The sequence below is a fragment of the Platichthys flesus genome, chromosome 16 (genome assembly GCF_949316205.1).
Source record: "Platichthys flesus chromosome 16, fPlaFle2.1, whole genome shotgun sequence".
Lineage (NCBI taxonomy): Eukaryota > Metazoa > Chordata > Actinopteri > Pleuronectiformes > Pleuronectidae > Platichthys > Platichthys flesus.
Window position 1 is genome coordinate 21231128 of NC_084960.1, and position 26731 is coordinate 21257858.

Consider the following 26731-nt stretch of genomic DNA (forward strand, 5'->3'; position numbering starts at 1 on the left):
TATTGTCTTATATGATCTTCTTATTACAGCAAGGTTCCAGTGTTAATTCAACAAGAAAGGAGCTGAAACTGTGGAAACTCTTCAGTTAAGGTGCACTTGTATTTTCTGCTGAAAAATTCAAAGAGTAGTTGTACGTTTCTGGTGAAAGACAGAGCCAGCTACAAGTTGTGCTACTTGCAGACCAGGGAGTGCTTGTTTATTAAGTACAGAGAATATAGACTGACAGAGCGTTCCATGGCTGCTATAACCCTAACATTTGATATTATTTCTGAGGAGGTTATATAATATATACGTTTATGCCGTAGATGTGCAGGGGCCGAGCATTCATAGTTGTGCTTGAGTTGTGCTGCAAATACACAGCCGAAACGCTAGTAGCATTAGAGTTTCTATGCTATCGTTGAGTATCTTCCGGTTTCCTGTCAGCTTATTTACAAATTCTCTGGCCTCTGCTTACTTCCTAAACAATGGCGAAAGTAAGTCATCGGATCGTGTTGGAGTTGGAACTGGTAGATTCTGAAGAGCAATGACTTGTACATAAAGAACGGCAACGGAGAAAAGAAAGATGTCGTCCGTTTTTCTTCCTCCAACTCAATTGAAATCTGGCTGCGAATCTGCCAGAAATGCGATGTTATCAAGCGGACCAATCACAGCTCTTATTGTGTTTATAGATAAAAATGCATGGGTCAGACCTTCTCTTGGGTGTCTTGCAGTTGGTTGTTCACATTAAAAGTAACAGACATAGCTAAGTCAGGCTTGAGAGAAAGATGCAAACCCTTCTCTTTTCTTACCATTGAACAATTGGCCCCGTCACGCCTTGAGGCATGTGTCAGTACCTCTCTTTCTATCGGCAGTGGAAAAAATAGCAGACAAACTGTCAAGGCAGAGTATACTGGCACCTTAAGTGGACCTCGTCGAAAAAAAAAGGTGAAATTTCCATAAAATATGCATTGGTGGTTCAGTGGTAGAATTCTCGCCTGCCACGCGGGAGGCCCGGGTTCAATTCCCGGCTAATGCAGTCGACTAACTTTGGCCAAACTACTTGTATCTCGAAGGTTGAGTCTAATGGTCGTCATTTCCTTCTGGAATTTGTGTCTTTGTGCACTAGAAAATGAAAAGATAGTAAAGTGTACCATTCTATCATTTGAAATTTTAATCTTTTATGTGGCAACGAGTTTGACTTGAAATTGAGATCACAAACTGCAAGTAAGAACTGTTCATCAATAAGCAACATAAAGTAACCACACAGCTTTCTGTTTACAGGGTATGGGTATGAAGGTATGTCTAAGAATCTCATAGGATCAAAAGCCTTAGCCCTTCAGGTCTAAATCACTTTTGTATTGGGCTGTTGTTTGTGGCAGGCCAGCTAGCATTTAAGCCCCACCCTGCCCCAGGTGTGAGTTGTTTGTTCATCAAGAGGACTATCGTTATTGCGATAAAATACTCAAAGTTAAATAGGAAGGGATTCTGAGTTGTACATAGACTACATACTTCCACTACTAGCTACAATTGCTTAGAAATGACTTTAAAAGCGTGGATATGTCATCAGCTGGTAACTTTTCTTCCGGACTATTGAAAGGTTGGACAGAAACACTTGTCCTGACCCAATGGCTCTGTTAATAACATGTGGACTATTTGGACAAAAAAGTACTGGATTTCAATGTTCTAGAATACAAACATGTAACAAACATTTTCTGACTTTTTATATGATGGTTTTGTGACGGACATGACGTCTTTCAAATTTCTCTTTGTTTTACCCAAGGTTTTTACCCACTATTATAGGAAACAGGCCTCGTTGGCGCAGTAGGCAGCCCGTCAGTCTCATAATCTGAAGGTCGTGAGTTCAACCCTCACACGGGGCAAGTGTCATATTGTCTTATATGATTACCTTTTACAGGTAGGTTCCAGTGTTAATTCAACAAGATAAGAGGATCCTCTTTGAAAAGAGCTGAAACTGTGGAAACTCTTCAGTGGATTGACTCATGTGCTTTAAGGTGCACTTGTATTTCCTGCTGAAGAATTCAAAGAGTAGTTGTACATTTCTGGTGAAACACAGAGCCAGCTACAAGTTGTGCTACTTGCAGACCAGGGAGTGCTTGTTTATTAAATACAGAAAATATAGACTGACAGAGCGTTCCATGGCTGCTATAACCCTAACATTTGATATTATTTCTGAGGAGGCGATATAATATATACATTTATGCCGTAGATGTGCAGAGACCGAGCATTCATAGTTGTGCTTGAGTCGTGCTGCAAATACACAGCCGAAACGCTAGTAGCGTTAGAGTTTCTATGCTAGCGTTATTGACAAATTCTCTGGCCTCTGCTTACTTCGTAAACAATGACAAAAGTTAGTCAGCGGATCGTGTTGGAGTTGGAACTGGTAGATTCTGCTACAATTATAGCTACAATTGTTTAGAAATGACTTTACAAGCATGGATATGTCATCACCTGGTAACTTTTTTTCCGGACTATTGAAAGGTTGGACAGAAACACTTGTCCTGACTCAATGGCTCCGTAAATAACATGTGGACTATTTGGACAAAGTACTGGAGATCAATGTCCTAGAATACTCTGAGAACAGGTAGTCTTTCATATTTCTACTAGTTTTACAGAAAGTTTTTGTCCATTTTTTATAGAAAATGGACACCGTTGGCACAGTAGGCAGTCGGTCAGTCTCATAATCTGAAGGTCGTGAGTTCAACCCTCACCCGGGGCAAGTGTCATATTATCGTAGATGCACGGTCCCCGCATCTACGACAATATAAACCATTCATGATTCATGTTTTTTTTTAAACATATATGTAGAAGGGACAATTAATCCTCAAACCATCTGTGGATGGCACACATACTCCTACATCTGTGAGATGTCTGACCCTGATGAGTAGTACACAACTTATCTAAGCTTGGACGGATGGAGGTTGTCAAGCAGATGGTCATATCAGCCTCAGGCTGGACTCTTGACCGGTGTCTGTTTTTCCGGTAGGTGAGTGAAGAACATCCACTTTTCCCAAAGATATATGTTGTTGAAAAGGGAAAAACGCTCATCATAGCGTTTTCTGCCAATTGTGGCAAGTCTTTCTGGCAAGAGATCCATAACTGGGTGAGTGGTTTGGTTTCATATGTTTCTCAACGTACTGTCAGTGGATAGTTCGATGAGCTGATCCTCCTCTGTCACTGTCAGGCGACAGAGGACTTGGTGACCAAGACATTGTCACTGAAAGGTGCAGCCAGCTCTGTGCGCTTTTGGAGAAGTAAAAACTCCAGAATAGATGTGCGTAATTCCAACCCACGTGACAACAGCTGGTTGCGCTGTGCTGCTGGGCACTTCTGGGTCTGGTGAGAACTTGTTGTGAAGCTGAAACCATAGGTGCAGAGTGCGAGGCGCCCTGCTTTTCTTGGCGCTGCACTGCGCTTCATTCTCAAGATTCAAAGCACTTTTCTGTGATGTAATGATCTCCTTTGTTTGCCATTGTTTTTTTTTTTACTCTTTAAAAGTACAAGTACATTTACTAACTATAATGGTACTCTGAGAACATACTTCTGTCGAAGCCCACCAGCCTCCTTAAATTCAATCAATGTTGCAGACTCGTAGATATCAGTCCTCTAAGTAGGCCTGATTTTTTTCAAAAAGATCTCTGCATTACTTGTTTAGAAAGTCATTCAAATGTTAAACAATTGTATTGCAATGTTAAAGAAAGTGGTACAACTTTTTCCTGGATCTAACCAATTAATCAAATCCACTTAGTGGGTTCTTCCTTGGTCCATAACTCACTCTTCCATCAAGTTTTAAGTTGGAGACATACAACTGCAAGAACAGAAAACCAAGATCCAACAATAAGATTAGAAAACTTAGAATTTAATCTGTTGACAGACAGAATTTACATTGATGTAATGGAATTATTCAGACAGAAGCAGGACGGTCCAGGACATTTCATATCAAATCAAAAGTTCTTCATCAATATCTACATCTTCAAAGGTTTGGAACTTATTGATATAGATTTTCATTATGATCAAATGACAAAAATCATCACAGAATAGACTTTGCTTCATTTAAACTATATAAGAAATTAAATAAGAACAGTAGTAAAGTTGACAGGGCAAGTGCAATAAAGCTTAAATATTTTGTAATATCCATCTCCACTGTGTTCCTTCCAGTAAATGTTCCACTTAAGCCTGGCTGATAAGTGTTTTGCTTTCATTCTTAAACATCACATATTTTACATTCAGGCATCAACTAATTAGGCTCTTTCACCCCGATTCAATTACAAATGGTACATTAAACAACAATGATCCCCCTCGATCCTGTTGTTTACAGGCGTTCGCATGTTTTGCAGGTTTCAATCAGTTTCTTATTATACAGCCCAATAAAAAATAACATGAGCCCGTCACACACATAAGTAACAACGTTAGAGTTTGCAGATACACGCGAATATGAAAACTTATTTAAAACAATAAACAGTGTAGAAAATGTTTTTTACATAAACAATGTGTTTATTTTCCTTATTTGGTTGTGTTTGTGATTTATTTTTATTCATAGTTTGTAATAATGTTTATGGGTAAATTGTAAAAATAACAATTATATTTCTTCAAAAAGTTCTTAAGCATTTAATCTTAGGAATGATATATACTATTTTCCAATATGTCTGTATAGGACATTTTTACTCCATAATATGGGTATTGCACCAGCCAAAAATGCATAACATTTGGGCTCTATTTGTTATCACATATGTCTCTGTGTGTGTGTGTATTCTTGACACTTCTTCATGGGTTTCCTTTGCCAAAATGAATTTCCAGCACCGCATTGAAACATTAAGGCTCCTACAAAATCAGCAAAAAGAGTGATCTTACCACTCTGTTACACTGTGTGAGGTGGTCGACTACAATCTTCGACACGTCCGACTGTGCAGTATGATATCTGCCTTGAGAGCATGTCTACAGATAGTTTAAATTATTATAGTTTTGTGTGACTTCATACTATATTCTGAACGGCTGCTTTGTAGATGTGCTCATTACACTGTCTTTGTTTTGAAACTCAAATCAGGCTAAGTGGACAACCATTTTAATTGCCAACCTCCATGTTCAATTATGACTGACTGACTTTCATTTGGGACTGGCCAAAACCACACAGTGTACAACAGGCTTCAGGATCTCACCTGAAAAATGTCTGTGAACTTATCCTGGTGTGATAGACACATGAAAAGGTTATCAACAGTCATTTTGAACAGAATCTGTTATAAAAAACATTAATAAAGTGCACATGGCATGCTCACAATCGGCCTGTGCTGCCCATGATTTATTATATTATACAGACAAGAGCTAAAGAAGGGCCATCAGTGTCGGACAGGAGAAATTCAAAGACAAACATAATCAATGGAGTTGTTCCAAAAATGTGAGAAAAAGAGAAAACTGGTTTGGCCCTCTAATGTGGCACTTAAAAACATCTCAACAGGAAGTGGTTTGACCCATGTCTGTCAGGATGTTTTGTGCAAAAAAGAAAACTTCCACATACAGAAAATACATGCCAAGCAATGCTCCTCTGTGGCACAAGGCTACTTTTTACTCAGGTAGCATTACTGGGAAAAAAAACAAAACATTCACATCCAAAAGAAAATCTGGATGTGTAATCTGATTCTGATTTACAAAGATATTCTGACTTCTCACAGAATTAGGACTGAATTTGGACATTTCTTCTCTCTCTAGTAGTGCCTCTGTTAGTCCATTGTCGTGTTTTGGGGCAGTGCACACATGAGGGGAGAGTTTGGAAGCAACTGACGGCTGTTAGTCATCCTTTAGATTAAATAGATGATGTTTTCTTCCTCATATACAGATGGATTTGATCATAACTTATTTGATTGTAGATGAATAATTAGGTATGTTAGGTATATACATATATAGGGTATATTATTTACAGTGAGGACTCTAAACACTGTAATTGCAGTTGCACTCATTTCTTTTGAGTTGCTTTAATTCCAGATTAGTGCTCAAGTGAATTGAATATTAAGTTTTCATATTTCTCTTAAGACCGAAACTATGACTAATTACTCTGCTCGACAATCCAACGGGACCCAAAGTCATCAAGTAACCAAGTGATCAGTGCAAAGAGCAACACAACACCAAGTCCCTCTGAACTCTACTCCATCCAAAGTTTGAAGAAAAAATCCACCCTGAAACATGTACACTTCCCTGTGTTTACAAGGATTCCTGAATAAAAAGGGAATCAGAGAAAACACGAGTCGTGTCTTGACACATCGAAAATATTTTCAGTGCAGCTACAAAGGACAACAGAACATTTTCCATCAACCAGAAAAATGGATATAGAGGCAACTATCACACATGGGGAAAAGTGACCACCCAAGAAGCAGGTGAAGTAAATCTCAACAGACTACACCATGGAACTATAACTGCAAACAGCAAAACCATACAGGCATCCCTTTATAGGAGTGATTAAAAGGATTCAATCAAATTTAGGAGCACATTAAGCCACCGGCAGAAGAAGAATATCATATTAAAACACTATCCCTACATAAATAGAATGCACTGGATATAGTGTCAGTATATCCAGGGGAGATTTATCCATTAACTCTGACATCCTCTAGGACCTGAAACATACAACTGAGACAAGTAGCCCAGTCTAGTTCATCGGAGTAGTGTTTTTACTTGGAATCTGCAAGAGTTAGATTCACAAAGTAATAAAGCTTTTTTGTTAAACATCTCCTAGGCTAGTATCATTTAGAGGAAGACTGGAAAACACCTGCATTGAGGGTCGTACTATCTCCTGCTCTGCTCATCCTCTTGGCCGTCGGGATGCCTCTCCTCTGAGGCCCCCCCAGGCTCCACATGTGTTTTGTGCATGTGCTCACATGACTCCTGGACTTTCTCTGGTGATGCATCACTTGCAGTGTGCAGTGAGTCCTCCTCTGGTTCATGTGCGGAGAAGGTAGGGTGAATGCTACTGCTCGCAGTGGTACTCTCCTCCTGGGCCTTTTCATCAGATGGTCCAATGGAGCTTGTTTCACTTAAGGAGTCGGAGCTTGCCCCTGAGCGCTGGAATAACCTCTGACCTGTGAGGAAATGTAAGAGTCAGGAAGAGAATGAGCCTGTGTGATCTAGTGTGATCTCCATATTCACCTTCACTTTCATATGTGTCAGCCGCAATTTGCAGCTCCAACTCTGCTCATCAAACTACTGTGTGTTACTCATTGAATCATAAATTAGTAATTCAGCTAGACATGTTTAGAACAAAGACTAAGAGGAAGAAGCCTGAAATAAACAAGGCCACCTGCAAGTCAGTGTTTTAGCTTTGTATAGTAATTAGGGTGTAAATGTTACAGTAAGTGTCACCAGTATTTTGCATACACTTAAGAACCAGGTAGCAAAGCTAGGTGTCTGCATTTGCTTGTAAATAAATATGAAGAAACTCTGCAGTATTCTAACAAGTTCAGGGTCACCAGTGCTGCTAAAAAAAAAAAATCACCATTTAAGGGGCTAAAGAACTACAAAGTAGTGTGGACAACAGGGAATTAGAGAAAGAAAGAGAGAGCATTAAGAGTCAGCATTACATGACTGTTGCTGTATTTAGAGTATTAGTGAAACTATAGAAATAGACAGTATGCTGCCCATTTCTATAAATTTACTTATTTGATATTTGGCTATTTGAGAAAATCTTCAGCGGCAAACATGGACAAACTCACCTGGCATTCTCTGTGATGAGGAGGTGGGAGTGTCCTGCTGGGACGAATTGTCTGCCTGGGCCATAGTGTAGTAAGTCTTCTCTGTGGAACCCAGGGAACCTATTGACATACACCATTACAATCATTGTACTGACAAACATCAACATACTTTCATATACATTTTTATAAGCGCTAACTAATATAATGGACTAAATGGTTACACATCTCTATGTTACACCAGATCACACATTTAAAGTGCAATCAACATTTATGTAAATTCAGTGGGTGGCATCTTTTACATCATGTACATTAGATCTTTAAAAGCCCTATGTTAACAATTTTGAATCCAGACCTCGTGGTTTAAGTGTATACTACACTGTATCTCTTGTATGTTTCATATTTTCTGTCTAAGGTTACACAGACAGAATCTGACTTTAGGCTCATCCCACAAACTGACCTTTGAAACATCTAAGCAAATCAATGAAGAAATAACCAGTGACATGGAATCTGCTACAATGTAGTTCACAGCTTGTGCAAAAGAAAACAAATGGACAACGTTTTTAAAAACTTACTTCAATAGGTGTTTTCAGTGTTTCAGTGTTTTTGTTTTCACCCCTGCCTATGTGTGTGACTGTGTTTGAGTGTGTGTGTGTACAAAACTATTCAAGTTCAGTTTTTTTTACTAAATTTGGTGAAAATATTTCTTAGGCATCTACACATGATAAACTTTTGAAGCTGATCCGTAGAAGGTTTAAAAGTTACACCTGATATAACATTTGAGTGACTTCAGAGAGTTATTGGTCTTATTGGTCATTGTCCCAATGTATGGCCACAGTACCTGCAGCCAGGTTAAAGGTCCTCCCCTGTATGGAGCTTCCTACAGGAGAGAACCAGTTTAAAACAGAGCCAACCAGAGGAAGCTGTCTCAACATCCCCTGAAATACACAGAACAAGACACACAAATCAGTGGAATGGATTTGTATAGTGTGTCGCACACACACACACACACACACACACACACACACACACACACACACACACACACACACACACACACACACACACACACACACACACACACACACACACACACACACACACACACACACACACACACACACACACACACACACACACACACACACACACACACACACACCTCTTCCATGAGTTTCTCCTCGTTGGCCTTTAGCAGCTGCAGCTCTGCCTCCAGGATGCCTTTCCTCACCACCTCTGTCATGTTATCTAACAGCTACACAGGAAGAGTCACAATGATTTAGAAATGTAATATGTAAGTTATGCAATGTTCATTTTTCTGGAACAAGGATGATTGTTTGTCAACCAAGACTGTGTGGATATGCCACTTAATTATCCTGTTTGGATAAACTGATATACTGTCATCATTTACATCTGACAGAGTTCAACTAAATTTGAGAATTTTCTACAATAAAACTCCCATCAAGCTCTGCTGACCTTAACCTGAGCTGTTTATAGTTTGGCCAAAGCTGGAGGATGACTACCAGCAGGAACCACTGCTATCAATAACAGCCTCTGAAAATGTAACATCACTTCATGTCGATTAAACTGTCAGCAGCAAAGAGAAAAACTAAACATTTTTAAGGTCCAAACCTTACTATAAAAAGTGCCTTGAAATAATGTATGTTATGATTTGGGACTATACAAATATAACTGAATTTACTTTCAAACCAATAGCTAATCAAATAAATAATCTCAACTTTGTCAGACTGAGACACTTGAACACAATGACTTGAACTATTGATTTAATATCTGAGAACAATTTTTGCATTTTTCTAATGACCTTTGGGTCATATCGGGTTAATATATCAGTTACCCTTCCATTCTCCTCTATGTCCCTCCCTAGGGCAGCTATGGTATTCACTAGCTCTGAAACATCAACGTCCTCAGTCACCATGCCCACAAAGATGCAGTCCTCCTCCGCCCCAAACTCAGGACCTTGGGACAGAGGATTACACAGAAAAGGCACAAGTGTTTAATGAGATAGTAACAGTTTGTCTCATTGTTCGGAGGCCAGTCAGATGTGATGCAGTACTAACCAGTGGAGAAGATGATGTCTGTGTCAAGGTCTTGTAGCTTCCTCAGCAGCTCAGAGTTTATCTTTTCCAGCTCCTGCTTCCTCCTGCTCTCATCCATTCTTTCAGCCTGTGGTTCGTACCTGAGCATCAACACACCTGTTTGAATCCCACGGGCCAAATTCTTAATAGATTTACTTACTAACTATTCCACGCCTTTGTTAGATCGAGACTGGACTATTGTAATTCATTATTATCAGGCTCCAGCAGTAAGTCGTTAAAGACTCTACAGCTTGTCCAAAATGCCAAACAAAGAAAAGAAAAGAGAGCACATTTCTCCAGTCTTAGCATCGCTACACTGGCTTCCAGTTAAATCTAGAATAGAATTTAAAATTCTCCTCACCTTCAAGGCCCTTAATAATATAGCGCCTTTTTACCATAAAGAGCTGTTAGTACCTTATAAACCCACTAGAGTACTCTGCTCCAAGAATTCAGGCATACATGTCGTCCCTAAAGTCTCTAAAAGTAGAGTAGGAGCCAGAGCTTTTAGCAATCAAGCCCCTGTGCTGTGGAATAATCTACCACTTTTAGGTCGGGAGGCAGACACCATCTGTTTGTTTAAGAGTAGGCTCAAAACCTTCCTTTTTGATAAAGCTTATAGTTAGAGCTAATTAGAGCGGCAGAACGTAACTTGTTCTATTTTATGACACATGACACATGGAGCTTCTTTTTCCAGGATCTCTTTCCTCTTCTCCATCCCTATCCCCCTTCCCCGGAATCCCTTTGCTTTATCACCTGCAGATCCAGGGCCTCTGTGGCCGCACCATGGATCGGGTTTTTGGATCGCGCATGGGGGGTCGCGGTGGTGGATCCAGTGTGGTGGATTCTGTGTCATGTGGGCTGATCGTGGTGCTGGTGGTGGACTCTGTGTCGCGTTGGCTTTGGGTACGGGCGGTGGACCAGGACCACCGTGGTTCGTGGTGGGTCTTGGTGAGCGGCGGTGGACGGTGACTGAGGACTGGAGTGGCGTCTGGTCTGGATGGTGGATCATGATCTTGCTGGCTGCTGACCATGGACTGTGATTGCAGTGGGACTGCTGGGCATGTCATGTTTGGGTTATCCCTCAGGATGTTTACCCTCATCAATGCTGCTAAAAACTTTAATCTTGATGAAGTTTTCCTACACGTGGCATCTATTGCACTTCTGTCCGTCCTGGGAGAGGGATCCCTCAAATGTGGTTCTCTCTGAGGTTTCTACATATTTTTACCCTGTTAAAATGGTTTTTAGTAGTTTTTCCTTACTCTTGCTGAGGGTTAAGGACAGAGGATGTCACACCCTGTTAAAGCCCTATGAGATGAATTGTAATTTGTGAATATGGGCAATACAAATAAAATCTGATTGATTGATTGATTGATAATACCATCCAGCCCATTACCCAGCTTCACTTCCACTGAACCTCTCCCACTAACAGATGCAGATGCACACATAAACTCACATACTGAACCACCTGATGAGTGTTGTTGATTGATGGATTCAACAGTTTATCAACTCACATCAGCTGAATATATGTATATATATATATATATGTGTGTGTGTTCAGACCGGCATTTACCCTGAATGACAATTATAAATGTAAGTAGAGTTTTTACTGACTGAACTGATAAGAAGATTAGGCCTCATTCATCAATGTTGTCTTATTTGGGATAAGAACAGAATCTATGCACACTCAAGAGCACTCTTACACACACTTGACTACTGACATGCATGTGCAAAATAATCTAGTATTTTCTTCAAGCATAGTAATGATATCATATTTAGCTGATATGTGATTGTTTAAAGTTTAGAATTAATCTCAAGACTGAAAAGCATCATGTTTCAGTGCATATTGTCTTGGATATTTTACACATGGAAGTGTTGAAGAAGAGGATACTTTATTCACACAAATAGTCACTCTTGTTTAGGCTTTACACACTGGTGTTTACATATTCAATGTATCACATGTTCCATGGTTTTACAGCTATAGCCTTTACTTAAATTGTCCTGTCCTTTTGTAACCTGTTAACTATAAAAAACAAGCTCGATTTTTGGGCAGGAGATGCAACCAGCAGTGTGCACAGCACAGCAGCCAGGTCTCCTTCCAGATTACAAATATTTGTCTGAGCCCTGCCAGTCTGGCCAGCAGGGCTGTTTCCAAAGCTGGCTGATCCAGCTCAAATAACTCTGTCAAGTCTGTTTCCCTTCCTCGCCCTTCCATTCCCTTCCCTCTCTTTTCAGTAATTGACAATATGTGATTTGACTTAAGATTTGAGAACAAACCACTTTTTTAACTTCCTCAATTTAGCAACTTTTTCCCTATACCACTTTCTTTGAAAGTGTAACTGAACCCAAGGTTTTTTTTAGTTTTTTTTTTAATATCCACTGCTTAGATTTCCATATTGGAATTCTTGACTTCTTCAATTTCATTTTGAGTTTTTTTGATTTCTCTTTGGGCTCTACACGCTCATGCCCATTAATGGCCATTTGGGGGAGGGGGGGGGGGGGGTGCATTGTCATATGCTAATTAGGAATATATTGCATGCACTTTCTTCTTAAGACGATGGCATTTATCAACAAAAGATAGACAGTTCTGGAGTTTAAGAACACATCACGAATCTGACTTAGAAGTTAATTAAGAACAGATTTAAGATAAAACTAAAGAATATATTGGTAAACAAGACCCAATCTCCTTGACAACTTAGTTTAAGGTTCATTAAACTGATTTTGATTTCTTTATTCATAGATGACGATTTACTACAGTTCTTTTTAGCCTCAAACCTATTCCGCCTTACCTCACAGCTCCCAGGCCAGGCCAGCTGATCTCCTCTACGTATGTGAGCGAGGCTGAGTGCCGGTGGCTCTCCTCTCTGAAGTCCTGTCTGAGGCTCATAGTGGAGCTCATCACAGGCACAAGCTCAGTCAGCTTCTCCACCAGCTCTTCAACATCCTCCTGCTGGGTCCCCAGGACTGGGTGGGAACAGGATGTCACAGTCACCACTGATTTCTGGTGACTTTGTTACTCTTGCTGGTTACATTGAGCAATAGTGCAATATATATAATATATTGTACAATATGTACAAGCCAGTGTTTGTTTGTCTGTGAGTTCATGTTACCTGCAGCAGTCAGGAGGGGACTGAAGCGAATACAGAAACCCTCGTCGTCTAGCTCCACCACATCTACTCCACTGGTGGGAACCAACTGTGCTAACTGTTCACCCAGCTACATCAGAAAGAAATACACATGTCATCTTGATTGTCAATTTGGGAATTATTTGCTGAAACCACTGACAAAAATAATGCCTGCTACATTTTATCTAAAAGGGCTCATTTCTGACTGTACACGGAAGTGCAGGGAGCCATATTCATGGACCCACTTTCAATCTGCATCTAGGATGCAACGAGCCCAAACCCCAGCATCATCAATAACAATCCTCAGAGACATGAAGAACAGAGAGTCCTGAAGCAGAGGGTCTGGACCTCACAAAGGTCTGAACGCAGCATCATAGGGTTCAGAGTGGGATCTCAGGAGGAGACAGAACTAATATAGCAGGTTCTCTAAGATGCTTGAAAGAACTTTAAGTAACTGTATCTGTTATTGTACTAAGGAGAACCTGTTCTGTTTTAAAGGCAAACAGTGGTCACAGAAAATACTGATCTGGTCTTTATCAAGTTACCTGAAAAATGATTCTCTTTTGGAGTGAAAATATGATCACTGGACCGCTATATAACAATGTTATTGTTACGTGTGTGGTTGTTTTCCTGTGTCTCCCCTCTCATTCTCTGTAGGTCTCACACCATTGGCTGTTCCTCCACCATCGTCCAACCCCCTGTCCAATCTGGGAGCTGTCTGTTGGCCAATCAGTGTCGTCAGGCCTTGATAACTTGCACCTGTTTTGTCTCCATGGAGGGAGGCCATTGTCTGCCTGTGTGTGGGCTGTGTGGGGCTGTTGCCTTTTGTTTGTGAGATGCCACCGGGGTTTAGGTGAATAGGTAAGACACCCTTGGGTTTACACTGCCATCACGTAGACCATACTCTGTTATCACATCAGGTTAGGAGCGGGGCCACCCTCTGTATGTATTAGCTAGGTTGTATGTGTGCACTAGTTAGTTGTCACTTTATCTTGTTTTCTTTGCTTTCTCTCCGCTTATAGTTCCCTATTCCCCTTGGCGGATCGCTGGCTAAATAAAACACACTTACTTATCCAGTTTGCTATTGTGCCCTGTTTTGTTGTTCTCCGAGTCAGCCTAACAGTAACATGTGTTATGGTTCCCCTACTCCCCCCCTAGACGTAGCAAGCTAACATCCTGGAGCCGTAACAGTTATATAGTGGCAAACATTGTCCCTCTGTCCTACAGGCCACATTCTTAATGGATTTACTAATGGCACATAGCATTCTGCTATAGAAGCCATAACTAATGACTATTTTGTAAGTGAGGAAGGATTGAAGCTTTTCTAGTGTTGATGACAACTCAAAGCTTTTTACAGTTCAGTCTATTGCCATTCACCCATTCATACAGTGCATCTATGGTTTTTGTCAATGAGTGGAAATTCTTGGTTCAGTATCTTGCCCAAGGAAACTTATACAATTTGGAAGACTGGGATCGAACCGCCAACCTTGAAAAAAATACCTGCAATTTACAGTTGCTCCTCTGTGTTCTCTAGTATACATTGGGTTTATCTGAATCTGGAAATGAGGTTGATGAGATTAGATTTGAAGGTTATGAAGTCATAATGAACTACAAGTGAAACTTGCTGGAGCTGAGAAGAACTTTAGAGTTGGTAGTAATACTCAGGATATTTCATATTAGTATTTGCAATACTAATAATAATTGATTCTTTTTTAATGTATAAAATATTGATTAATGCAGCACTAACAAGCATACACACAATCTTACAATTTACAACACGTGTTTACACTCACCCATCTGTTGAACGTATCGAGGACCTCTTTCTCACCGACACAGTAACCCTCTACTGAACCTCCACTAGATGCTATAAGAATGTGAAAAAGGAAAAAAAAAATTGAGCCCAAACAAATAATGTATTGGCTGATATGAACCTTTCACAGACATATCAGTAACTGCGATTATGCCTCCCAATATGCCATGAAAATTTATATTTTACAGAATTAACAATGCATGAAAGTTGCTCGTTTACATTTTCATTCAAGTTATATATTTGGTTTAATTTTCTTATATATTTACTGATAATAGAGTATATGGTTAAACAATGTAAATATCATTCAAAGTTATTTGTACAGCCAATATTTACAAATAAAAAAAATCCGCCTGATGAAGCTTATCAAGGTGCAACACTTCTACCCTCAGCCCTCTACTAGTGTGAGGTAAGCCTACTGATGAAAAAAAGTTTTAGCAAGGGGAAAAAAAAACAACATACGTCCTCATTAACTAATATTTTTCTATGACGTTTTCAAAGAAAACTCTTCGTCAGATTCATGACGCGTTCTTAAACTGCAGAATTGTTCACATCTGTCTTCTTATTTTGATGAATATCATGTGTTCATAAGTTGGCATCATATTTCCGTTTTTCCTAATTAGAATAGGTTAAAGCCCGCCAACGCCCATAAAGGGGCATGAGACTGCAGCGCGTGTGCATTAGCAGTAATCACAGAAACTGAAAAAAACCTTGAAGAAGCCAGGAAGGCTTGAACAATGTGTGAGACCCTTACCAGCACTAATTTCCTGGGAAAATTTGAACAACACCACAGGAGAGTTGTTTTCATCCTCCACCTGTTGGACACACAATGACACTAATCAGGCTATTATATGGTCATTGTTTCACTACTTACCCACTGATATTTTTTATGACATGCATACAAATATCATAAATTAAAAATGTGTGATGTAAACATGTATTCAAGACTTTGCTCTGTTTCCATGCCTACTGAAGCTACTATATGTTATGCCCATGGTAACTGGAACTGAACAGTACGTCACATACAGGTTTTGTTTTAACTGCTGTGTATGCAGGTGGTGGTCCCCCCCAGAACTCGTTCAGACCTGGTTTTAACATCGGGCTCAGGTGAACTGATTACAAGTGGTCAGCTCCATAAGTTCAGGTGTAAACACACCTGAGACACATTGAGGTCTTGGAAATGTGATCACTCAGAACACATTGTGCGGTGGTCTGTGACGCATATGGCCACATTATTTTATCTGTATGAATTGTCATGTGTCCTGGGCCACATATGAATGTTTCAGCTAACATCCTCTGACCTGCTAGAATTTAATAATAAACACAAAGTATTTTTACACTTGTCAGTGCCCATACATTGAATTAGTTGTGGCCAGCACCACGATATGAAGATTAAAAGTGACTCAAACAGCTCCAGTTTTAAGGGTTTAGCTGTAAAGATGAATTGGCTGACACATACTTGAGGTAAGTCAAAACGAAACTGAGAAAACAATCAAAATATGAGAACGGTCACTTCATTTACTCGTTACGCTATCACTTCACAATACTCCAAATCATACAACCAGGTTTTTGATGCAGGCAGCACCAGGATATTCAGTACCTGTGCTATACAATTCATCCTTCCCCTCTTAGCCCCAACTTAATATTTGTGTCAAATTTAGCAATGTGATTAAACCAGAGTCATATTTAGCAAACAACCAATCTCAATGAAGTCACATGTAAAACAGTAAGACAGAAAAAAAAAACTATAGTGAGGACTATCATTGATGACATCCAGTTCAAAGAAAAAAGGCAAGAATCATGTCTGGGTGGAACTGAAATGAACGTGTTTCTGTGGTGTTGATGTGAGGGTCATGAATAATTCATGTGCATGTGAGGTATTGCCAAGTGTTAAACCCTCAATTGATATATTTCACATATTGGAAGAGAGAATGGTTATTTGATCCAAGCCGGGGGCCTGTACAATGAAGCCAGTTAAACACACCCAGGATATATTTTCTGTATCCAGTTGCAATGAACCCAACATCAGCCCTCCTGATAACCTGTACTACGAAGCTTGTCAAAAAGTCAGAACACAACTAAGCCTGGATTCTGGTTAACATTTGTTAGTTATCCACTAACATGTACACTCCTGATCAAAATCTTAAGACCAGTTAAAAAATTGCATGAATTTGCATTTTGCACTGTTGAATCTTAGGAAGGTTCTAAGTAGAGTTTCAAAATGCAAAAAGAAGAAATGGGAACAAGAGCCCAAAAGTTGTGAGCAGGCAACTTGCATCCATCCCCAAATGTTCTCAATTGGATTAAGATCAGGGGAACACGCAGGATGGTCCAAAAGAGTGATGTTGTTCTCCTGGAAAAAAGTCTTGGTCAGACAGGCATTGTGAATTGGAGCGTTGTCCTGCTTAAAAACCCAGTCGTTACCACACAGACGAGGGCCCTCAGTCATGAGGGATGCCCACTGCAACATCTCCACATAGCCCGCTGCTGTTTGACGACCCTTCACAACCTGGAGCTCCATTGTTCCATTGAAGGAAAAAGCACCCCATATCATGATGGCGCCCCCTCCACTGTGCCGCGTAGAAAACATCTCAGGTGGCATCTCCTTGTCATGCCAGTAACGTTGGAAGCCATCAGGACCATCAAGTTTACATTTTTTCTCGTCAGAGAATAAAACTTTCTTCCACCTTTGAATGCCCCATGTTTGGTGCTCCCTTGCAAAGTCTAAACGGGCAATTTTGTGGCGTTGAAGGAGACGTGGCCTTTGAAGACGTTTCTTGTTTTTGAAGCCCTTCCTTCGCAGATGCCGTCTGATGGTTATTGGGCTGCAGTCAGCACCAGTAATGGCCTTAATTTGGGACGTGGATCGTCCCGTGTCTTGACTGACAGCCATTCGGATCCTCCGGCTCAGCGTCGGTGACATTTTTTTGGGTCTACCACTTGATTTTTTTGTTCCATAACTCTGAGGATTTTTTAAGAAATGCAAAATGACTGTCTCACTGCGTCCAACCTCAGCAGCGATGGCACGTTGTGAGAGGCCTTGTTTATGCAGTTCAACAATCCTATCACGTTCAAAGACGGTGAGCTTTTTTGCCTTTGCCATCAAGAGATCTTCACAGTGTGATTACTTGACAGGAAATGACATGGAATCCACATTTTTGCACAGATTTTGGCTTTTAAAGGCTGTGGTCTTAAACTTTTGATCAGCTGATGAACAGCCTATTTGAGTTAAATTGTTGTTTTCAATAAATTGCCTGCTCACAACTTTTGGTCTCTTGTTCCCATTTCTTCTTTTTGCATTTTGAAGCTCTACTTAGAACCTTCCTAAGATCCAACAGTGCAAAATGCAAATTCATGCAACCCTAACCCTAAACCTGGTCTTTTTTGATCAGGAGTGTATATAGAAGATTGCCATGGATGCTATGGACCCAACATTCACTGCTAAAGACTGTAACAGAAGAACAATTAAAACCAAATCCTGGTACCGCAAAGATAACAAAGAATGAATGGCAGTCGATACAGCTGCATTTAACTCATTTGGTGTTCTGGTCTAAAATAACATAAGGAGTCAGCTTTGGCCTCATGTTGAAAGGATCCATGTTGACATCTTCGGGACATCGACACTTTCTAGCCACCTCCCTGTGGAAGTATTTTAGCCACCTCCAATGGGTGGGAAGCTTAGCATGTTACTCATGACCGTAGCTGAAGAATCAAGACAGACTTCTCCAGAAACATTTACTCTGAAAGTCAATATACAGATGCATCTACAACAGCATCTGAAAAGTAGGTTTTAGATTGGCCAAGTCAGTCACTGGACCTGAATCCTTTCACACATCTAGACCCAAATACCAAACAATACGTTCTCATCTCCTATTCATTATTTGATCTAATGCGTTCGGTGTACAGCAAGGACAAAGGTGTTCCAATACATTTAAAAGGTAACTGTATGTTAGTCAACAACCTTCCTTCAATGACTAAGACTAGATGGCATCAATGTCATAAAACAATAACTAACTATATCAACATGCACTATTACCATGTGAAAAAAGAAAAATTGAGTATGTAGTTTAAATAATGAACATTGATTGATGAAATAAGAAGAGACAAAATTGCAGTGCTTTGCATAATCTTCTTCTTTGAATTCTAAACATATTTTCGGCTGATTCTACACAACAGCAGCACAACATGAACACAATTACAATGGTGGACTGGACCCAGTAATGCATTTAAACTATTGTAGGAGTCGATCGGATAAGGTAGTCGAGAGATCTCTCGTTTTGTGCACCACTCAGTGTGCGTTTTATTTCACAAACAATTTACCGCTAAAGAGAACTTCCGGTTGTCTACAAGACATCCACTTATAACCACTCCCAGTGCCCTTGTTACCTTGGTAACCCCAAAGCTTCTTACGCTGGGTTCCACCAGAAACTGAAGCACCTCGCCGCGCAGCACTTTTCTCAAATGCTTCTCAAGCGCTTTCTCCGCCTGTTATTGCATGTAACCGGTTCAATGTACTGATTTGGGGGTAAATGATGATGGTCTTCATAGCCCCCCCCCCCTTTTTATCTATATGACTTCTTGTGTGGCTGTAGTGGATGGGCAGAGGGGGACATTTAATTATCTCATGGACAACAGAAGGGGAATACAAAGTATGGGATGCATATTTGATCATTTATATCATATAAAATATCTCAACAATACAATTAAAATAATTTTTCAGTGTGTTTCATGGCGCGATACCTCAGTAGGTTGAGTTAGGTCCAAGTGTGCAGGTTTCAGCCGGTCCACTGATACCTGATCTGGTTTACTGTTTGAGTAATGTACTTAATCTATAACTGTTTGAGATAGATAACACAGAAAAGTCTAAATAATGTAAGCGCAATAAACTGGTTGGAATTTGGAGCCAATTCAAATATAATGTCATAATGAAAAAAGTGTATGTGTTCTGTCAGGAGAGTAACAGAGCTACAAAATCCGTGTGAATACATCCACAAACATAAGGAAACACCTTAAGGACCACAGAGAAACTAAGGTGACCTAATTTCCAGATGTTAAAGGTTTGTAGAATTTAGTGACATCTAGTGGTGATGTTTCATCTATCAGCTTTATAACCCCCACCTCACCCTCCTCTCAAAACATGAAAGAACCTGGAGAAAACTTCAGTTGTCAAAAACTCCAAAGGGGTTAGTTTGTCCAGTCTGGAATACTGTTATAAACATGGCAGCCTCTGTTGAGAGGACCCGCTCCCGATGTAAATTCATGTATTTCAATATAAACAGCCCATTTAAGGGGTAAAGAAAAAAAGTAATACTTCCTAAATCTTAGACATCACAACCTCCTCGTTACCTTGTTTGTTGTCAGGTACTCTCCACTAAACCAGCTTTATGAGCACATGAAAGTATGAAGGCCGTGAAAATTGCTTTGAAATGGACATAAGTCTATTTGCACAAAGGCAGCATAAATGAGCCGTTAAATAATTTATTAAACTGAAAATGGACAAAACATGAGGATGACTTATTGACAAAACTAATGTAGATTTTAATTCAGGGCCACGATTTCATGGGTCTAGCCATCAAGAAGCGTAGACATTCTACAATGATGAGATACAATGATTCAGATGATTAGAACCAGGCTTCAAAGAAATAAGATACAATGTATCAGCATCAGAACAGAGAGAGAACTCAAGGTATCAGGGTGGGCAGTCATACCTCCAAACCTGTCAATACAGACGATCCCCTCAGCTGTACTCAGGACCATAGAACCTTACAGAAAGGGGTTTACCATCAAGGAGGAACCAAAAACAGGTGCTACATGGGCTGGGGGCGTGTTGTTTAAGGTAATATATTTGCTAAATCAACACCAACAGACTGCTCAATCGTTTACCAAACTCGCAGACCCCTCGGTGACACACACACACAAGACACCGACAAAGACGTCAAGAGAGTTTGTGGTGATAAGAGGTGTCAAGAAAATCCTGTGACCTATGCAGATTCCTGACACTGTCTGCCGCAACCGGCTGCTCCAACTCTCACCTAAATAATGCAGAGGATTTGACGCGTCTGTACAGAGAACCTCCTGCTGTGTTGTCCATGTGTGAAAAGCAAATTGTGGGTAAAGTTCGTATACAATTCTACTTAACCCGCAGGTCATGTCTAAAAACAGCTTATTTGTGATTCTACAGCCACAAGACTAACATATAGAGCCTAAACCATCAGCATTTTGAACTGACTTCTGAATGTCCCTGAAATCCTGAAACAATTTCCTCTAAGAATATTTCACACTGCCCTTCAACTGCATATTTGTACTGACACAAGTTAACAATTGCATTGTATAGCATTTATTCTCTGTGAATTTTTTACTGATAACTAGACAAACATAATTTTTGTATTCTATATAATTTTGTGTTCTAATTCTTATTTCAATTAGTGCTGGGATGCAACAGCGTGTGACACATTCATAAATTATTCATGACCCGAGTATTTTTTCCAAAGGCAACAAGACATAATGAGTGTGGAAAGGTATTCCCTGAATTATCTCAAAGAACATGCCTGTGGGGTCCACATCCTAAACAATTAGGAAGAAGTGAACAGTCCATCAGCCAGCTGAGCTGATGTGGGTGAAGGAAAATGGCCAGGAGTGACAGCAAGAATGAAAAGGTACACAAGGTAGGACTTAAGCCTGAAACATGCTTCTGCGACTGCGTCTGCGTCTTTTCACGCCGCTGTGGCGCAAGACTCGTTTTCATTCATGCTTCCCCAACCGTTGCACGTCTTACAAAGCAATTCCGCGCCAGAACACTAGGCGGAGTAATGCTTTTTGTCGAGACGACCTTAGAGACGCCTTCTTTCTTCTTCGTCGATTGTTTATTTACATAGCCACTGCGGCTCCTCGTAGCCTTTTTCTGGCGGACAAATCCGCCAGTCAGTGACAGGTTATACAAGTGATCATACTATCGGATATCTTCTGCCAAGTGCTCTTCTATTTGGTCCATATTCGTTCTTCTAAATCTTCCGTGATTTCTGCCGGTATTATGGGGCATGAAACCGGAAATGCAGCTCCAGAAGGGATGTAGCGCAGACCAATCACAGCCTTGCGGGCTGAGTGAGCTTGCGGAGCTTTGCCGTAAATTTTAGAAAAGGGGGTCGACACCCGTCAGCACGTAAGGAGGGATACATAAGCACGTAAGGGACCCGGAAGGGCTCTTGCGCTTACGGGCCCGTGAAAACGCAGAAGCATGTTTCAGGCTATAGGGGAAAGCTCAGGGGAAGAGGGAGTGAGGGAGCAGGCAGAGGACGGCCCAGAACGTCCCTCAGTGAAGCCCCGGAGATGGGCGGGATCTGCGACACCACGCCCTGGAACCAAGGTAACCCAAACTGACTATAGTTACAGCTATACACATGTTCAAAAAGTACAGACACCTGCACAATCATACATATCTTACTAACACAGTGGCACTACAACCTCAATTTGCTGCATCTTCACAGTGAATGTCATCGATGAAACAGAAGTTCATCGTTCTTTTACCGGGCTGCAGTGAGAATTAGTACCAGTCTGTCATGATTCTAACCCTAATCTGGTTGTTCACTGAATCTTACTTGCAATATTTTAATGTGTCTTTGTTGTTGTAAATCAAATCTAAGTGACTGTAGGTTTATAAGCATTAGGCTTCAATAGATGCCAGTGAACAAGCTCTAAGCCAATCTGTTTCAGTATCAACATAACTTGGATGTTACCATGGTCAAAGTCATCTCCGTCTCAAGTACATCCTATAAACACAAATGGATTTTGTCTTTGAACATCCAGAAGTAATTTGTTCATGTTAGAAGTGCCACGTGTTACATATATGAATACAGGAAGAGGGTCTGATCCCATGTGGTCCTACCAAACATAACAGGACAACTGTCCAGCTGTATATCATGCAAATAATCAAATTAACCAGTATCTATATATCAACACTGTGTTTGAATTTCACACAAGAGTGGTGAAAACACAATTAAATAAATGATTATTGATGAGCCAAACTGTACCACAATCTAATGAGTTAATTTTTATGAGGGTATAATTATCACAATTTCCCACATGCTGCTCCTGAGTTAAAATCGAAACAGTCACAAAGGCCTGTTGTTTCATGGGTGTGTGATGAAGGGTGAACCACTGAAGAGTAATGACCTGGCCCTTTACCAGGCATCTCATCTTCTGAAATCATGAACTGTATCACAGTTCGACAGAGGTTTATTTATTTGTTTCAATTTCATTTCATCACTGAGATCGGCTAGAGTCCAATGTCACATTATCAGCACACGACTGAGCAGCATGTGTATTTATAAGTTTATTTTTAAATATTTAGTTTAAGGTTGCATTGTTCTTCTTTGTGAATAATAATTACTCAAATATATCTGTCAGGAGTATAGTTTGTCACTTGACAACCAGACAGTGCAGCAGTACTGTACAGTGTTCTGAACAGGTGACTGCAGCATTAAGACACACACAGGACAACATTTTAACTCAAGTGCAACATATAGGCAAATGTGCATAGCAAGAGTGCGCACAGCACACTGACATATCTCTGAAACCATTTGGGGGGACTCATAAAATACTCTCTCAATTACTTCACCCACAGCACAGTATCATTGACCATTTTCTGAGAAAATACTTGATACCTGACCAGACAGCCTGTTCACCTTCCATTTTTATTATTATATAAACATATTATCTTATTATCAGCAGAACATATCAAGAGTTCACATACCGATGTTTTGATAGAAGCCAGAGATTTAAGTTTCTGCAGGAGGTGCTGGCTCTAGAGGAGAGAAATAAAGGCAAAATGTAAAGAATGTGCATTATGATGTACCTAACTACATTTCGAGAAATTGTTTTTTATTTTATCTAGCAATAGCATAGATGGCCAATTACAGTGGGTTGACTCATGTTTTGATTTCTGCAAAGGTACAAAAGGACCGTATCAGTGCCTGACTGTGCCTGTTGGTTATTCACTAACAGTTCCAGCACATAACTCCTCCCAACAGACATTTTGTGTTTCATTTCTTTATTCTGTACACAAGCAAAAGAGTAAAAATGACCCTCTGATGTTCAGGGGATGTTAAGTGATGCTCACCAGAGTGGTAGCGTGCTTGATCTTCTGGACAATTCCATTGTGACCAAGATATTGCAGGGAAAGCCAGAGAGGCAGCGCTCGCAACTTCTCCACAGGTTGGCTGGAGGTCAAACCTGCTGCCAAAGACTGAGGGACAAAACACACAGCTGTCAGACAGTCAGGGAAAGACAAAAACACCAAGTAAAAGTTGGACAGAAAATACCCTACAAAGATTAAAATAAGAAGTGTTCACGTAAACGTTTATTCTTCCTCATACAGTGTATGGCAACAGAGTCAAACTGCGGGTCAAAAAAAAACCAATTTAGTAATTTCACCATAATGAACTGACACAGCACAGGTGGTGATCTCTGTGCTGTGGGGTTTTTATATATATAATGAATATTTTTTTAACATATACACCACAATTAAACACACGTTATCAATAATAAAGGGAATTCTGTTTCATTTTATGAAAAAACAATGAAAATTAAATCTTCACTGCAGACAACCACGTAGGATTAAAATAAAGTTTCCTATTTCTTTTCATAATGTCAAAAACTCAATCAAAAAAGTCACAGAAAATTGTTGGCCTACCAGCGCTGGGTCCTCATGCCTATAGAGGGTAATAGCGGATATAGCAGGCAGTCCCAGCCACTGACCTGGTGTCAGTGTCATACTGTCACTTCTGGTAGCAGCCTGGAGAGGGAAGAACAATATTTTATAAAAAAAGTAAACATAAAAGTGCATTTCCTGTCTGTTTCACAAGGTGAGACAGTTAGGAGGGAATCTGCCGATGATTAAGATTTAGAGCTGATCACGCTTGAGGGGGGATAAGGGATGACGTATTCACACAGCATGCACGTACAGAGTAGGGTCTATGTTAGGCTGAGGTTTGTCTGCCTGCTGAGAACAACAGGAATTTTACTGTGACAACCACAGAGTTTGTTGCCTCTGCTCCTCTGTCACACTCTCTTTCTCACACTCTTTTCATTTCTCACCATGTCCGTGGCCTGTTAAAACATCTATAAAGTTGTTACCGTCATGCATCAAGATTCTGAATAAATTCGCTGAATAAGATTCTCAATAAAATCGCTTCTTTAAACATGATTACCATCACAGCTGACGTGACCTGACCCAGTGCCAGGGTTGCCAGGTTTACCCTGAAAAAGATGAAAAAACATTATAAACAACGTCACCAGAGACTCATGCCTAAAAACATCAAAGTGCTAATTTGCATCATAATTTCCCCGAACCCCGACATTGAACGGGTTACATACAACAACAAGCTGAGAAAGCAGAAGCGCGGGCTGACCGGCGCTGAGAAATGCACGCGCGAGAATGGAGCTGCGCGGCAATCCAGCGTCCAGTTTGAACCGGGCGTAATACTTTAATTCAAACTAATGTAGAGGAAGAAAATGCACTCACCCCTCCACATGAAGCCACATGTTGTACTGGTCACACAAGTCCTTCAGACGGCCCAGCTTGTCTGTGTGGCCGGCCCCAGGGGTGCCTGGGAAATAAACACAAACTAGTTACTCCTCTTAAGTCCAAATTAACATTTTAACACTGCAGAAAAGCTATTTATCTAGTGATAAATTAATAGTGGTGAAATTATACTGCATGGAAACAGATTTCAAAATTAAATCAGTGATTGTCCTTCACCTGCATTGGCAATCAACAGCAAAGGAAGCTTTCCAGCATCTATGTCCTCTTTGATGAGTTTGTCCAACAGGGCAACATCCTGACAGTGACAAACAGGTTATAATTTCCATGTGAACTAACTTACTTACATCTGGTTATGTGTCTTTTTCATATACTACCATTTGGTGTTGGGACCCAAAGACGGTGTTGCATGGGACTGTGCACAAACTGGACAGAGGCAGGCCGAGCTGTCGACACAGACACTGACATTAAAATCTCTTTCTATTATTTATGCATAAAAATGTATACGGTAAAATATGTTTGACTACAATGAGGTCCAAAAGTTTGAGATTTTACCTGAATGGTAAAAAGTGGTCTCAAGCTTCTGAACCTCACTCTATATCAGTCTTACAGTAATCACACTGCTTCCAGGTTTTTAAAAAGCCCTGACTGGGAATGTTTGTTTTTCAATCCCTCTTTGTATGGGATGTGAATATTCACAGTGGTAGTAGAAGAGTTGATCAGCGACTGTTCTGTGTGTTCTTTTATGTTTAATCTTTCCTACCTGGCTGCACAGGTGCTGTCCCATACCAGGCCTGCAGGAAGCACTCTGGTAGATGACGGGCTGTTTGGAATTGAGAACTGCATAACCTTCAGAGGCATATTCTTCATAGCGGTCATTTATGACCAGCCGACACACTTTGACTAGGCCATCTCTGTCATCCTCATGGAAGCAGGCTGAACCATTCTCATACCTGAGAGACAGATTCAATGTGTTGAGTTGTTCAGACAACTTAACAGTTATTACAAGGAAAACTAGAAAGGCACTTGGGCACCATATATGCCACAGCAAGGATAAACCCCTATCTCACCATGTAAAAAAAAAGGTTAAACAGATCTGAAAAAATCGTCAGATTCAGGATTTTTGCCGCTTTCTTTAACATGGTGACCTTATACATTTTTGGTAATTGTCTCTAGTAGCAGTCAGTATTTTTTTGTAGCTGATTTGTAATAGGTATATTTACTTTTTAAAGTTTAATTAAAATTTATATTTGACGATTGATTGTTGGTTTTCATGCCATCGGTTCTTTCACCTGTCTGTTTCATGCCTGTCTGCAATCCAAATCCATCACGATAATAATATGGTTAAAATAAGAATAAATAATAATGAAATCTACTTAAAGCTTGTAACACACCACACAGGCAGATAATAAAATGCAGCAGAATACTTCTGTGTATTGTATTGCAAGGTAACTAAAGTAAAAATAAACAGTAGATGTGTAGTAGTAATTCATATTTATGAA

The 26731-nt window shown here is 40.2% G+C and overlaps 1 protein-coding gene and 2 non-coding genes across 4 annotated transcripts in view; 2 read left to right on the top strand and 1 right to left on the bottom strand.

The window, feature by feature from the left end:
• The first annotated feature begins 944 nt into the window (after positions 1 to 944).
• Positions 945 to 1015, top strand: trnag-gcc (transfer RNA glycine (anticodon GCC)). Its single transcript has one exon. It is a non-coding gene; the product is annotated as a tRNA-Gly (tRNA).
• Positions 1016 to 1786: 771 nt separating this feature from the next.
• trnam-cau (transfer RNA methionine (anticodon CAU)) lies at positions 1787 to 1859 on the top strand. The gene has a single exon. It is a non-coding gene; the product is annotated as a tRNA-Met (tRNA).
• A 1976-nt stretch (positions 1860 to 3835) lies between these two features.
• The window catches only part of pdxdc1 (pyridoxal-dependent decarboxylase domain containing 1), a 30218-nt gene continuing 7322 nt past the window's right edge, over positions 3836 to 26731 (bottom strand). For both annotated transcript variants that reach the window (XM_062407453.1, XM_062407452.1), the window contains exons 6-23: positions 25993 to 26182; positions 25607 to 25675; positions 25449 to 25527; positions 25212 to 25296; positions 24898 to 24946; positions 24381 to 24482; positions 23808 to 23933; positions 23442 to 23492; positions 15447 to 15507; positions 14679 to 14749; positions 12871 to 12976; positions 12550 to 12724; positions 9746 to 9864; positions 9523 to 9644; positions 8830 to 8922; positions 8509 to 8605; positions 7692 to 7790; positions 3836 to 7061 (exon numbers count right to left, since the gene is read on the bottom strand). In XM_062407453.1, coding sequence (XP_062263437.1) covers positions 6769 to 7061; positions 7692 to 7790; positions 8509 to 8605; positions 8830 to 8922; positions 9523 to 9644; positions 9746 to 9864; positions 12550 to 12724; positions 12871 to 12976; positions 14679 to 14749; positions 15447 to 15507; positions 23442 to 23492; positions 23808 to 23933; positions 24381 to 24482; positions 24898 to 24946; positions 25212 to 25296; positions 25449 to 25527; positions 25607 to 25675; positions 25993 to 26182 — 1987 coding nt within the window. In that variant the 3' untranslated portion in view covers positions 3836 to 6768. The remainder of the gene's footprint in view (positions 7062 to 7691; positions 7791 to 8508; positions 8606 to 8829; positions 8923 to 9522; positions 9645 to 9745; positions 9865 to 12549; positions 12725 to 12870; positions 12977 to 14678; positions 14750 to 15446; positions 15508 to 23441; positions 23493 to 23807; positions 23934 to 24380; positions 24483 to 24897; positions 24947 to 25211; positions 25297 to 25448; positions 25528 to 25606; positions 25676 to 25992; positions 26183 to 26731) is intronic.